This window comes from Salmo salar, chromosome ssa10 (assembly GCF_905237065.1).
Source record: "Salmo salar chromosome ssa10, Ssal_v3.1, whole genome shotgun sequence".
Lineage (NCBI taxonomy): Eukaryota > Metazoa > Chordata > Actinopteri > Salmoniformes > Salmonidae > Salmo > Salmo salar.
The window spans coordinates 85,700,407-85,716,060 of NC_059451.1; the positions used below are offsets into that span (position 1 = coordinate 85,700,407).

General features: G+C 43.1%; 1 protein-coding gene across 2 annotated transcripts in view; it reads right to left on the bottom strand.

The window, feature by feature from the left end:
* Positions 1-15,654, bottom strand: part of cdh13 (cadherin 13, H-cadherin (heart)) — a 513,598-nt gene that overhangs the window by 242,417 nt on the left and 255,527 nt on the right. For both annotated transcript variants that reach the window (XM_045688176.1, XM_045688175.1), the window contains one exon: positions 2,559-2,703. In XM_045688176.1, coding sequence (XP_045544132.1) covers positions 2,559-2,703 — 145 coding nt within the window. The remainder of the gene's footprint in view (positions 1-2,558; positions 2,704-15,654) is intronic.

Sequence of the window (15,654 nt, forward strand, 5' to 3'; positions counted from 1 at the left end):
TACTGTAGTATTTACTGTAGTGTTTTTGGGGACATTACTGTCATATTTGCTAAAGTGTTTCTGTTTTTTTAACTGAAGAAATACTATTTTCCATTACCTGTAGGCAGGTAGTTAGATAGGTAAGTTAGGTAGCTAGGACTGGATTCTGAATGGAGAGTTCAGAGCTTCTGCTCTTTTCTATAACCTGTAGGGAACACAATATATGGTCTATACTTGGCATGTACGTTTCTCACTTACGGGTGGCACAAATTGGGTTATGGGGAAGGGGAATTGGCAGGGTATATACAAATACTGTAGTATTTACTAAAGTTTAAACAAAATCGTGTTTGTGGACTGTAGGGTTTTGTGGATAATACTGTAGAATTTACCATAGTATTCAACAGTATACTACAAAATTCTATACTAAGTTCTACAGATGATTGAGGGATACTACAGTGTGTAGTATAGTATTCTACAGTATACTATGGTTTACTACAGAAGTCTATAGTAAGTACTATAGTATTCTATGGAAAACAGTAGTATTTTTTATGTGGCCACCTTGCCTGGTGCCGCCTCTCAGGAGCAGGGGCAAATGCCACAAAATGTATCTCATTACATTCTGCTGGCACTGTGTTTGATGGACATAAAATGTATCCCCCTGCCCCCCACCCCCCCCCCCAGCACACACCAACCATGAGCAGTGCAGCAGTGAAGTGACTCCTCTGTACATCATCAGTCCTATCCCTCATTTCAATTTGATTTACCATGGCAACTGCTCCAAAGAGATGTCAGATGAAGACATAGTGAAATTAAATCAAGACCAGAGCGTCTATGAAACATATAATTGCAAATAAAACAAATCAGCATCCATCTTATTAAACCGAGTCACGGGAGGACCTGAATGTACTTTGTAGATAAAAATTGAATCCAAACTAGGCAGAAAATGAGTTCTGAAAAGTGAATGCAGCTGAGTTTGCGAAACCTTGAGTTAACTTGTCTCCGTAAACGAATTCAGACTTAAACTAAGATGATTCATCTGTATTTTGGCCTAAACCTCCATAACCCAATAAAACCTAGCCTGCTGGGTATTTGTCATATTCCTGAATCCCACCCAATTCGCTGCGAGGGTTTAAGCCATAACTTTACAAAGAGCTACAGGGAACTCTAAAGTAATTCCATCATTTGGCCCTTTGGCTATTAGAAAAACCTGCTTTGGTTCACAATATTAGTTCTATGTGCAACCAAAAGCCCTGTGCCTACTGTTTTATAGCCCCAGTGATAGCTAGCACATCATTATGCTTTCATTAGCCTAGCTGTAAAGATCCATACAGCCAAACACTGCAGTTGAAGACTATTGTCACCATGGGGAATAACACTGTGTTACTCTACTGACTGTGTGATTAATGTCTCTTGCCTGATGACTTTTCAGCCTTATCTGCTGCTGCTACAGCTGCTACTGAGTGTTACGTACAGTATATTTGTTTGTGTGCTAATGATATGAGCACAAGTCAGCTCTTTACAGAGTTAGGTCCTGATATCATCTCTGCTCTGTCTCATTACCCTTTCGTGTTGTGCAAACTCACTGTCTCTGTCATTCTTTCTCTATCTCTCTCACACACTATTACAGACACACGCGTACACACCCACTAACACACACGCACAGGAGAGTGAGGTCTTCTGTGACTGGTGTAAGCCAAAAGTGTTTGAGGTTGTCACAGTAACCAGCCCAGAGAGGTTGAAGAGCGAATGAGGACAAGGGACCAGAGCCGGGGATAGCAGAGCAGCAGCGCCAGCTGGAGAACAGAGGAAAAAGTTCAGACCTCCAAAGGCTCTGCTCTGTTTCCCTGACTTTTTATTTATTTCTGCAGCACACAGAAGAGGAGAGGAGAAAGGAGATGTCATCCACTCTCCAAATGGTCTGCTTCCTGTGTGAGTCATTAAACAACATACACACAACAACAATAGTCCCGTAAAATGAAAAAAATAAATGAAAGCTCAAATGATGATGCTCACCATTTTATGGTCACATTGTCTGACAAGGTACAAAACACGTGTATTATTCTGACACATTAATGGGGGGAAAACATGTTTTTTTCAGAGATTTTTGATGAATGTTTTTCAAAGTTCAGTCTTGGTGGATGTCTTTCAAAATTGAAGATACAGTCAATTCTGTTCTTAAGTACGGAACACAAATAATCGATAAGACACCATAATTACTCCTGCCTTTTTCTTCCCCGTTTTTTTGTCCTCTCAGCTGCTTTGAGCTCGTCTCAGACATCAGACCACCATTAATGCAGCAATATGAAGTTGGGTCAAAGAACGATCACAGCTGACAGTGGCACTAGGCTGATGATGACACTGCATCACTATCTTCATACCAGCTCCCTTAACCGTGGTCATCTTCACTAGGAACTAAAATTAAGCAAATTACCCAAAACGTGGACTGATTCCCTGAACTTGTTCAATCATAAATGCTTCATTTCGTTCTCCATTGCAAAAAGTTTAGCAAATTTTTGCACTGATTAATACGACCCTGGTCAACATTGCCATAGAGAAGCAGAGAGAGCACTGCCACCTACCTGTAGGTGAGCCCTCCAGCACCTCCCCAGCGTAGCGGGTCTCCTTGAAGATGGGCCTGTTGTCATTCTGGTCGTTGACGTCCACCAGCAGGGCTACAGGACCCTCCACCAGCTTCCCACTCAGGTCAGTCACAGACACCTCCAGCTGCAGACAGGACACACAAGGGTCAAAGGTCAGGACAGGAGTTCCGTTATACACCTGGTATGGAAAGGTTTATACAGAATGACATTCATTTAGACTAGTGAAAGCATAGAATACCTGATTGTCTGTTACACGCTTGAGAGATAAATGTATCGGAAAAAGCGCAATTCAATCAAAAAGTAGTCTATATTGTATGAACAAGAGTAGTTTATGTACTTATCCGCGGACTCGGCACACACACACACACACACACACACACACACACACACACACACACACACACACACACACACACACACACACACACACACACACACACACACACACACAGCACATAAAACAGTAACTACAATATTTCACCATTCTAAAAGAACTGTAAACTCTATGTAAAGAGCGGCGAGTCGCACCAATCGAGTACTACCCATTTGTCTCTGTTCTCTCTCTCTTTCCCAACACTACAGCAGCAGAGACTATAATTGTATGAATAGATGGACAGTGATAAAAGTTAACGGCCGTCATTTTAATCTCCCAACCAGCAGGAGAAACGAGTGCTAGCTAGTTCCTTTTCCAGACTTGAGCAGATGGATCTGGTGTTAGTGACCTGTGCTGCTCTGCCATGTTACTGAGGAGCAGACACAATGAGAGCACACATTAGGCCTGCCCTCAGATATGAAGAGGTCCTGCAAAGCTTCAAACCACAGGAAGCAGTTCAAACCCACTTCCCAGCTAGCACATAACATTCTGAGAACCATATGTTTCTTAGAGCTTGATGATAGCATGGTTGTCCTATGGATTTTTTGCCTACAACCTTCCCACAGTGTTCTGGGAATGGTACAGGATACCCAGGTAGAAGATAGCGTTCTGAGATATGTTTCTTCTGTGGGAATTTCAGTACTTCAGCATAACGTTTCCTACGGGTGTGTCCTCATGTTCTCAGAACATTAAGAAAACTTTCCATAAAAAAACACAAAAAAACATAAGTAACGTTGAAAGAACCTTCTAAGAATGTTATTTAAAAAATATATATATTCCGTTCTCAATGACAACAAAACTCTCTCTATCCTCTGTGTGATCACACTCTCTGCAGCCGATGTGAGTAAGACCTTTAAACAGGTCAACATTCACAAGGCTGCAGGACCAGACGGATTACCAGGACGTGTACTGAGAGCATGCGCTGACCAACTGGCAGGTGTCTTCACTGACATTTTCAACCTCTCCCTGTCCGAGTCTGTAATGCCAACATGTTTTAAGCAGACCACCATAGAGCCTGTGCCCAAGAACACGAAGGTAACCTGCCTAAATGACTACCGACCCGTAGCACTCATGTCTGTAGACATGAAGTGCTTTGAAAGGCTGGTCATGGCTCACATCAACACCATTATCCCAGAAACCCAAGACCCACCTCAATTTGCATACTGCCCGAACAGATCCACAGACGATGCAATCTCTATTGCACTACACACTGCCCTTTCCCACCAGGACAAAAGGAACACCTACACTGCCATTCAAAAGTTTCGGGTCACTTAGAAATGTCCTTGTTTTTAAAGAAAAGCACATCTTTTGTCCATTAAAATAACATCAAATTGATCAGAAATACAGTGTAGACTTTGTTAATGTTGTAAATGAATATTGTAGTAAATGACTATTCTTAATGGAATATCTACATAGGCGTACAGAGGCCCATTATCAGCAACCATCACTCCTGGGTTCCAATGGCACGTTGTGTTAGCTAATCCAAATTTATGATTTTAAAATGCTAATTGATCATTAGAAAACCCTTTTGCAATGATGTTAGCACAGCTGAAAACTGTTGTTCTGATTAAAGAAGCAATAGAATAGTTGAGTATCTGGAGCATCAGCATTTGTGGGTTCGATTACAGGCTCAAAATGGCCAGAAACAAATAACTTTCTTCTGAAACTCATCAGTCTATTCTTGTTCTGAGAAATGAAGGCTATTCCATGCGAGATACTGCAGAGAAACTGAAGATCTCGTACAACGCTGTGTACTACTCCCTTCACAGAACAGCGTGAACTGGCTCTAACCAGAATAGAAAGAGTAGTGGGAGGCCCCGGTGTACAACTGAGCAAGAGGACCAGTACATTAGAGTGTCTAGTTTGAGAAACAGACGCCTCACAAGTCCTCAACTGGCAGCTTTATTATTAAATAGTACCCGCAAAACACAAGTCTCAACGTCAACAGTGAAGAGGCGACTCCGGGATGCTGGCCTTCTAGGCAGATTTGGAAAGAAAAAGCCATATTTCTGTCCAGTGTCTGTGTTCTTTTGCCCATCTTAATCTGCTAACCTACAAAGCATTACATGGGCTTGCTCCTACCTATCTTTCCGATTTGGTCCTGCCGTACATACCTACACGTACACTACGGTCACAAGATGCAGGCCTCCTAATTTTCCCTAGAATGTCTAAGCAAACAGCTGGAGGCAGGGCTTTCTCCTATAGAGCTCCATTTTATGGAATGGTCTGCCTACCCATGTGAGAGACGCAGACTCGGTCTCAACCTTTAAGTCTTTATTGAAGACTCATCTCTTCAGTGGGTCCTATGATTGAGTGTAGTCTGGCCCAGGAGTGTGAAGGTGAACGGAAAGTTACTGGAGCAATGAACCGCCCTTGCTGTCTCTGCCTAGCCGGTTCCCCTCTCTCCACTGGGATTCTCTACCTCTAACCCTATTACAGGGCCCGAGTCACTGGCTTACTGGTGCTCTTCCATGCCGTCCCTAGGAGGGGTGCGTCACTTGAGTGGGTTGAGTCACTGATGTGGTCTTCCTGTCTGTTTTGGCGCCCCCCCTTGGGTTGTGCCCTGGCGGAAATCTTTGTGGGCTATACTTGGCCTTGTCTCAGGATGGTAAGTTGGTGGTTGAAGATATCCCTCTAGTGGTGTGTGGGGGCTGTGCTTTGGCAAAGTGGGTGGGCTTATATCCTGCCTGTTTGGCCCTGTCCGGAGGTATCGTCGGATGGGGCCAAGTGTCTCCTGACCCCTCCTGTCTCAGCCTCCAATATTTATGCTGCAGTAGTTTATGTGTCGGGGGGCTAGGGTCAGTCTGTTATATCTGGAGTATTTCTCCAGTGTCCTGTGTGAATTTAAGTATGCTCTCTCTAATTCTTTCTTTCTTTCTTTCTTTCTTTCTTTCTTTCTTTCTTTCTTTCTTTCTTTCTTTCTTTCTTTCTCTCTCTCGGGGGACCTGAGCCCTAGGACCATGCCTCAGGACTACCTGGCATGATGACTCCTTGCTGTCCCCAGTCCACCTGGCCGTGCTGCTGCTCCAGTTTCAACTGTTCTGCATGCGGCTATGGAACCCTGACCTGTTCACCGGATGTGCTACCTGTCCCAGACCTGCTGTTTTCAACTCTCTAGAGACAGCAGGAGCAGTAGAGATACTCTCAATGATCGGCTATGAAAAGCCAACTGACATTTACTCCTGAGGTGCTGACCTGTTGCACCCTCGACAACTACTGTGATTATTATTATTTGACCATGCTGGTCATTTATGAACATTTGAACATCTTGGCCATGTTCTATTATAATCTCCACCCAGCACACCCAGAAGAGGACTGGCCACCCCTCATAGCCTGATTCCTCTCTAGGTTTCTTCCTAGGTTTTGGCCATTCTAGGGAGTTTTTCCTAGCCACCGTGCTTCTACACCTGCATTGCTTGCTGTTTGGGGTTTTAGGCTGGGTTTCTCTACAGCACTTTGAGATATCAGCTGATGTAAGAAGGGCTATATAAATAAATTTGATTTGATTTGATAATCTTTTATTTTTATTGGCCAGTCTGAGATATGGCTTTTTCTTTGCAACTCTGCCTAGTAGGCCAGCATCCCGGGGTCGCCTCTTCACTGTTGAAGTTACCATACAGTACATACACATTTCCCATTATAAATCAGACCTGTCGTCAAACTGTGCATGTGTGAACGAGCATGAACTAAAACTCTGCCTGAATTAACGCCCATCATTCACCTTTTATGGTGACAATAACGCCATTATTGGCTGTATACTTTGGTAGTATTGGAATTAGGCCAAGACAGTATACCTAAAGGAAATATCAATGGAGAACTTGATCAAATGTCTTTGGAGGTGTTGGCAGAAGTTTTTTTTTTTCAGTGACATTTGCTGTATCGGACCGTTTCTGAAACACAAAAACAATTGCAAACTGTGGTGGACCTGTAAACAGATCGTTTGAATTCAATAATGTTTTGCATTGACTTTCTCCCAAACCTAAATGTGCTGCATTGCCCATAAATTCTGAAACATTGTCTTCTCTGAAAAATGTTTCAACTACAATAGGCCTACTTACAGTGGTAGCCTACACACTCCAATGCAACATATCTACTGTCTGTTCACCTGTAAAATGTTACTGTAGCTTATGTAATAAACTACGCTTCCTTTCCGATGCATAGAGCAAAAACTTGAAATCATAATAGCCTATCTAATAGGATCATTTAAATTGGGGATATGCATGGTCATTTGTTGTATGGCTACTTGGGGAACATGAAGTCATCATGGCCAGAAAAGGTACAATGTTTATGATATATGTATTACGTTTATAAATGAAACATTGTCTACTCTAGAAATGTGACATTACAGTATTCAGACGTAGCCTACAAACGTCAATGGAAAAGGTGAACTGGTGTTCTACTGTTAAACTTTGGATCGTATTGAGCAAAATACTTTAAACACCAGAAGCTTATCTATTTACTACTGTGAAGTGGGTCCAGTTAAATGAGAGACGGGACGAACGGTAGCCTATCCTAACTTGTTGTAGGTCTATTGACTATTTTGCACGAAACCATCAGTCAGAAAAGGTGAGGAATTTATTATGCAATGATCATGGAAATGAAAAAATATTCAGAAATATATACTTCTTGGTTATGAATACGTCATCATATACTGCTCAAAAAAATAAAGGGAACACTTAAACAACACATCCTAGATCTGAATGAAAGAAATAATCTTATTAAATACTTTTTTCTTTACATAGTTGAATGTGCTGACAACAAAATCACACCAAAATAATCAATGGAAATCCAATTTATCAACCCATGGAGGTCTGGATTTGGAGTCACACTCAAAATTAAAGTGGAAAACCACACTACAGGCTGATCCAACTTTGATGTAATGTCATTAAAACAAGTCAAAATGAGGCTCAGTAGTGTGTGTGGCCTCCACGTGCCTGTATGACCTCCCTACAACGCCTGGGCATGCTCCTGATGAGGTGGCGGATGGTCTCCTGAGGGATCTCCTCCCAGACCTGGACTAAAGCATCCGCCAACTCCTGGACAGTCTGTGGTGCAACGTGGCGTTGGTGGATGGAGCGAGACATGATGTCCCAGATGTGCTCAATTGGATTCAGGTCTGGGGAACGGGCGGGCCAGTCCATAGCATCAATGCCTTCCTCTTGCAGGAACTGCTGACACACTCCAGCCACATGAGGTCTAGCATTGTCTTGCATTAGCAGGAACCCAGGGCCAACCGCACCAGCATATGGTCTCACAAGGGGTCTGAGGATCTCATCTCGGTACCTAATGGCAGTCAGGCAACCTCTGGCGAGCACATGGAGGGCTGTGCGGCCCCCCAAAGAAATGCCACCCCACACCATGACTGACCCACCGCCAAACCGGTCATGCTGGAGGATGTTGCAGGCAGCAGAACGTTCTCCACGGTGTCTCCAGACTCTGTCACGTCTGTCACGTGCTCAGTGTGAACCTGCTTTCATCTGTGAAGAGCACAGGGCGCCAGTGGCGAATTTGCCAATCTTGGTGTTCTCTGGCAAATGCCAAACGTCCGGCACGGTGTTGGGCTGTAAGCACAACCCACACCTGTGGACGTCGGGCCCTCATACCACCCTCATGTAGTCTGTTTCTGACCATTTGAGCAGACACATGCACATTTGTGGCCTGCTGGAGGTCATTTTGCAGGGCTCTGGCAGTGCTCCTCCTGCTCCTCCTTGCACAAAGGCGGAGGTAGCGGTCCTGCTGCTGGGTTGTTGCTCTCCTACGGCCTCCTCCACGTCTCCTGATGTACTGGCCTGTCTCCTGGTAGCGCCTCCATGCTCTGGACACTACGCTGACAGACACAGCAAACCTTCTTGCCACAGCTCGCATTGATGTGCCATCCTGGATGAGCTGCACTACCTGAGCCACTTGTGTGGGTTGTAGACTCCGTCTCATGCTACCACTAGAGTGAAAGCACCGCCAACATTCAAAAGTGACCAAAACATCAGCCAGGAAGCATAGGAATTGAGAAGTGGTCTGTGCAGAACCACTCCTTTATTGGGGGTGTCTTGCTAATTGCCTATAATTTCCACCTGTTGTCTATTCCATTTGCACAACAGCATGTGAAATTTATTGTCAATCAGTGTTGCTTCCTAAGTGGACAGTTTGATTTCACAGAAGTGTGATTGACTTGGAGTTACATTGTGTTGTTTAAGTGTTCCCTTTATTTTTTTGAGCAGTGTATATTCTCCATTTGCACAAGGCTACAAGGCTACAAGGCTACTTTGCCTTCACGCAATGCAATTCTTCAACCACTAGAAACTGTGCTTACGCATGGTCTAAAGTTTGTGGGAGAACAAGCATATTCTCACGTCATGTTTAGTTTTAAAAATGCCAATTTTTAGGTGACAACTGGCACAAGCATGTTCTGTGGCATATTTTGTGCATACCCAACATGTAGAAATGAGACCCCTGGAGTTCCTGGAGACAGACTGTACGTAAGCCCTCAGTGCTGTGGTGCTCCTCCTGGCTTCCTCTGCCATTCCTGGCTTCTCATTAGTCAGTATCTCGCTCTCTCTCTCTCTCTCTCTCTCTCTCTCACCCCCTCCCTCTCTCTGTGTAAAAGTGGCTATGCTGAGGGTGGAGCTTCATTGGCCATCCAGAAGAGGTGCAGCCACTGAGACGCTAACATACTGCTCCCTAACCCCTCCCCCCTCAAGACCCTCTACAGGCCTGTATCACTTATTCATGTATTCAACAGCTCCTAACGGTGCAGTATGGGCCCGGCCTGGCATCCCTTCACCGGGGGGATCTCTCCGGCTTAGCAGAGCACAGGCGAAACAAACAAATCCCAACATCTGACACAAACAAGCTGATTTTAATACTCAGAGTCAGAGTGTGAGCCCAAGACTCTTCTTAGTCAGGGACCACTTTTACATGCATACAGTATTACGGAGAGTAGCTTATATCCCGCTTAAGGTCTTATTCTGGATAAACTGTTTACATAAACTTTTGATATCTCGCTCACGAGTATCCCTGTAACCATGAATAAACAGAATATTCCTAATTTAAGTTCACATGGGTTAAATGGAATAGTAACTGAAATATGGACACCGACTGTAGGCCTATAACCTCTCACATATAGCCTCATATAATATTACATTTTTGCAATAAAATTATACAACAAATATACATTTTGACTCGGGAACAGGGGTGGAGAAATATGATTTCTTTCATTCAGTGTCTCTTGAAAAAATGTGAATGCGTGTGTAACTTGTTATCTTTGACACTGTTATGCAAGCAGAGTATTTCAATCACATAAAATATGTACCCAAGACGAACTGAAGTCTTACTAGAACCGCGTTCCATCGTTTTCTCAGCTTTCATTTGCTTAAAACAATCTTTCTACTATTTTGGAATTATTGCATTTTCTCGCAGGTCCCTAAACTAAACAGACCACTTCACTTCACTTTACTAATTCATTCATTCTATCAATGTAAAGTGTTATTCTGGTGAGCATTACTTTATTTAGTCTTCTGGGGCAACAATTTATGACAGAAGAGAAGCTGCATGTATCAAACTATAGTTGACAAACAAATGGCCTACCAAAAAAATTATAATATGGCCTAAATTATAAGCAGAAACGTATCTAAATGAGCGATGAAAGTAGCCTAAGCCAGTAGGCTACTGTGTATCAGCAAAATACATGATGGAATTGTTATGGTCCAACTGTGCAGGTATAGCCTACTATTTAAGGTATTTGTTTGACAATCAGATGAAAACATTATCACACAACACCCATGATATGCAAAACTGAGCTTGTGCAGATCGCAAAAACAACAGTAAATGGGATAAGATGTTTACATGCCACAGTATCCCATCTAAGATCAGCACGTCCCAATCACGTTATCCAGGTTTCTCATAACCGGGATCCAAGCTTTTTCGGGTTATTTTAAACAGGATATGATGTTTATATGCGTCGACTCAAAAACGGAATACTTGAGTATCCCGAATAACAACGGGATATTGGTGGGCATGTAAATGTGGTCAATGTGCCTGAGGAATAAAATCCACCCGTCGACCACGCGATTTAACATCTTAAATGTGTCGTCCACTTCAATGCTGAAATAAGAAGTTCATTTTTCCCAACCTGACTCAGAGTAAAAGTTTACATGGAGAGCTACTCATTATGCTCATTGCACTCCGCCCTTAAGATATAAGATCACACACCGGTACCTTGAAAGTGTTTCATCCCAGACTGGATCAGTGTCATTTCAACAGATGAACATAAGGAGCCGCTCTCAAACATAACATCATTTGTGTCATTCTAACATCACCTATCACACAATAAGCAAAATGAATGCCCCTTCCTCCTCTCTGCTGTCCAATAGGAATAGCTAACAGGATAATTCCCCAGAAAGACCAGACCAAAGGTATCCATCACAGAGAGTGGTGTCGGGTGCTCTACTCCTCTCTTATCTAGCATATTAGCTGCTCCTGCTCCCCTCACTATCAGTAATGCATGACACCACTCCCCCTCTCTATCACACAGGTCATCCTCTCTCCCTCTTTCTCCCTATCTCCAATGGTGGGCCCCAGGCCCAGAGAACAAGGCATAATGGTAGTAATGACAGAGATGCAAGTAAAGTGAGAGAGTTAGGGGTTAGAGGCCTAATGGCCCTATAGATCATCAACTGCTCTTCTCACTCCTCGGCGGTGTAGTCGGTGAGGAAGCAGCAGCACACAGACAGACTACAGTACAGTAGCAGGGTATTTATGAGGGTCCATTTCCTCTACCTCTGTCTTCATCAGCGAAACTGCTGACTCTCAACTAATGGTGCTCACACGAGAAAACTCACAATCTCATCTTCTCCAGCAAACCATGTCCCACGCAAACACACAGGCAACAAACATAAAAACATATAGGATATACACTACATGACCAAAAGTATGTGGACACCTGCTCGTCGAACATCATGAGCATTAATATGGAGTTGGTCCCTCCTTTGCTGCCATAACAGATTACACTCTTCTGGGAAGGCTTTCTACTAGGTGTTGGAACATTGCTGCAGGGACTTGCTTCCATTCAGCCTCAAGAGCATTAACCTGTTAGGGCTAGGGGGCAGCATTTGCACGTCTGGATAAAAAAAATGTACCCGATTTAATCTGGTTACTAATCCTACCCAGTAACTAGAATATGCATATACTTATTATATATGGATAGAAAACACTCTAAAGTTTCTAAAACTGTTTGAATGGTGTCTGTGAGTATAACAGAACTCATTTGGCAGGCAAAACCCTGAGACATTTTCTGACAGGAAGTGGATACCTGATGTGTTGTATTGACTTTAAACCTATCCCATTGAAAAACACAGGGGCTGAGGAATATTTTGGCACTTCCTATTGCTTCCACTAGATGTCACCAGCCTTTACAAAGTGTTTTGAGTCTTCTGGAGGGAGATCTGACCGAACAAGAGCCATGGAACGATGATGTCCCATTAGACACCTGGCGCGCGAGTTCATGTTGGGTACCCTCGTTCCAATACGTTATAAAAGAGTATGCATTCGTCCACCTTGAATATTATTCATGTTCTGGTTAAAAAAGGCCCTAATGATTTATGCTATACAACGTTTGACATGTTTGAACGAACGGAAATATATTTTTTCCCCTCGTTCATGACGAGAAGTCCGGCTGGCTTAGATCATGTGCTAACAAGACGGAGATTTTTGGACATAAATGATGAGCTTTTTTGAACAAAACTACATTCGTTATGGACCTGTGATACCTGGAAGTGACATCTGATGAAGAGAATCAAAGGTAATGGATTATTTACATAGTATTTTCGATTTTAGATCTCCCCAACATGACGTCTAGTCTGTATCGCAACGCGTATTTTTCTGGGCGCAGTGCTCAGATTATTGCAAAGTGTGATTTCCCAGTAAGGTTATTTTTAAATCTGGCAAGTTGATTGCGTTCAAGAGATGTAAATCTATAATTCTTTAAATGACAATATAATATTTTACCAATGTTTTCTAATTTTAATTATTTAATTTGTGACGCTGACTTGACTGCCGGTTATTGGAGGGAAACGATTTCCTCAACATCAATGCCATAGTAAAACGCTGTTTTTGGATATAAATATGAACTTGATAGAACTAAAAATGCATGCATTGTCTAACATAATGTCCTAGGAGTGTCATCTGATGGAGATTGTAAAAGGTTAGTGCATCATTTTAGCTGGTTTTATGGTTTTGGTGACCCTGTCTTTGACTTGACAAAACATTACACACAACTCTTGTAAATGTACTGTCCTAACATACTCTAAATTTATGCTTTCGCCGTAAAACCTTTTTGAAATCGTAAAACGTGGTTAGATTAAGGAGATGTTTATCTTTCAAATGGTGTAAAATAGTTGTATTTTTGAAAAATTTGAATTTTGACATTTATTTGGATTCAAATTTGCCGCTCTTGAAATGCACCTGCTGTTGATGGAGTGCACCACGGGTGGCACGCTAGCGTCCCACCTAGCCCATAGAGGTTAATGAGGTCGGGCACTGATGTTGCTCCAGAGTCCAATGGCAGCAAGCTTGACACCACTCTAGCAGAAGCTTGGCATTGGTGCTCTTAGGCTTGTGTGCGTCTGCTCGGACATAGAAACCCATTTCATGAAGTTCCCGATGAACAGTTCTTGTGCTGACGTTGCTTCCAGAGGCAGTTTGGAACTCTGTAGTGAGTGTTGCAACCGAGGACAGAAGTTTTTTAAGCGCTACACGCTTCAGCACTCGACAATCACGATCTGTGAGCTTGTGTGGCCTACCACTTTGTGGCTGAATCGTTGTTGCTCCTAGACGTTTCCACGTCACAACAACAGTACTTGCAGTTGACTGGGGCAGCTCTAGCAGGGCAGAAATCTGACGAACTGACTTGTTGGAAAGGTGGCATCCTATAATGGTGCCACGTTGAAAATCACTGAGCTCTTCAGTAAGGCCATTGTACTGCCAATATTTGTGTATGGAGATTGCATGGCTGTGTGCTCGATGTTATACACCTGTCCAACGATGTTGAGTTAATAAATAATAATAAAAAGAAAAATAGTAACACAGGAGTAGAGCTATATATAGGGTGTACCAGTACCAGAAAAAAAATTATAACAAGCAAACACATAGACTAATCCTGATAAGCACACACACACACACGCATTCACACATGCATACCCACACCCACACACAGTCCCACATGCTCACAGTTGCACACACACACACACACACACACACACACACACACACACACACACACACACACACACACACACACACACACACACACACACACACACACACACACACACACACACACACACACAACGAAGCTGGAAAACAGGGTAACAGCTAAATTAGATAACACATTCATTTAGGGATATTTAGGGACACAAACGGTTTCTTTCAGAGACAGGGATTTCCTATTGAAAGTCTCCCTGACATACGCACCTCACAGCACGCCGTGTCTGAGTGACTAAGATAACATTAGCTGTGATCGAGGCACCTTACGTCTGATCATTGGAGAATGTATCACATCAACAGAGCCGTCATCTGCATGGGAGACAAAGGAAGCGTCTTACATAAGCCCGAATTCAAACACTGGCCTGTGAATACCGTATGCCTGTAACAACCTTTCAAACGTCACCTGCCCCTTAAAACACCTTTGATTTGGCAGTCGCTCAGTGGCAGCCAACACACCTCAGCTAAATGACATAATTTACCTTGTACCTGTTGTTTTCAGCTATTCCCTTTTTCCAAATATCTGACAGCTGTTTACACTCTGTCAAGTGTACTTACTCTCACAGTTAAAGGCTGCTACACACTTTTTTTAACCCTTATTTTACCAGGTAAGTTGACTGAGAACACATTCTCATTTACAACAACAACCTGGGGAATAGTTACAGGGGAGAGGAATGAGCCAATTGTAAACTGGGGATGATTAGGTGGCCACTGTCATGACGTTGCCCTCTTTGGGTACAGCGAGCACAGTTAAACCCCCCTCCCTCTGCACCAGGCCTTTTCTATGCACCATCCCCCGACCTCTATACTTCTGACACAAGGCTGTGTGAAGGCAGCCATAAATTCCGAAGGAGAATGTCCGGCCTCATGGCCACAGTATGGAAAGAGAGGGGTTTCATAGAGAGACAAAGGAATTCTTCCACCTCACCGGACGGGGGAATCAAACGATATTTATGTTCTGGAGAAGGTATAAAAGATCGGTGAAGAATCCAGCTACGAACTGGTCCGCTTGGTACAATTTTGTGAAACTCATTAGAGACAATATGGCCATATTACCATACTAAGGCTTATATACTAGCCTCAGTGATGAGACTTATATCTAATGGTTGTATAAAATGTATGAATAAGGATAAAGCTATTTGGAATATGTTGAGATGTTATGTACTTATGTTAATGTGAGAGAATTGTTTGTCTGTTCAAAGCTTAACTAAGTCATCGGCACGCCCCCAGGGACACAGACAGGACAAGGCGTCATGTGACAGCCTTTTCTACGTTCAGTATATAAGCCCCACACAGAATTACTTTCTTTGGACCAGCTTACCTCGAGAGAGAGAGAGAGAGAGAGAGAGAGAGAGAGAGAGAGAGAGAGAGAGAGAGAGAGAGAGAGAGAGAGAGAGAGAGAGAGAGAGCCAAGGTTTGACCATGCATTCCTATACTGAACTTTAACCA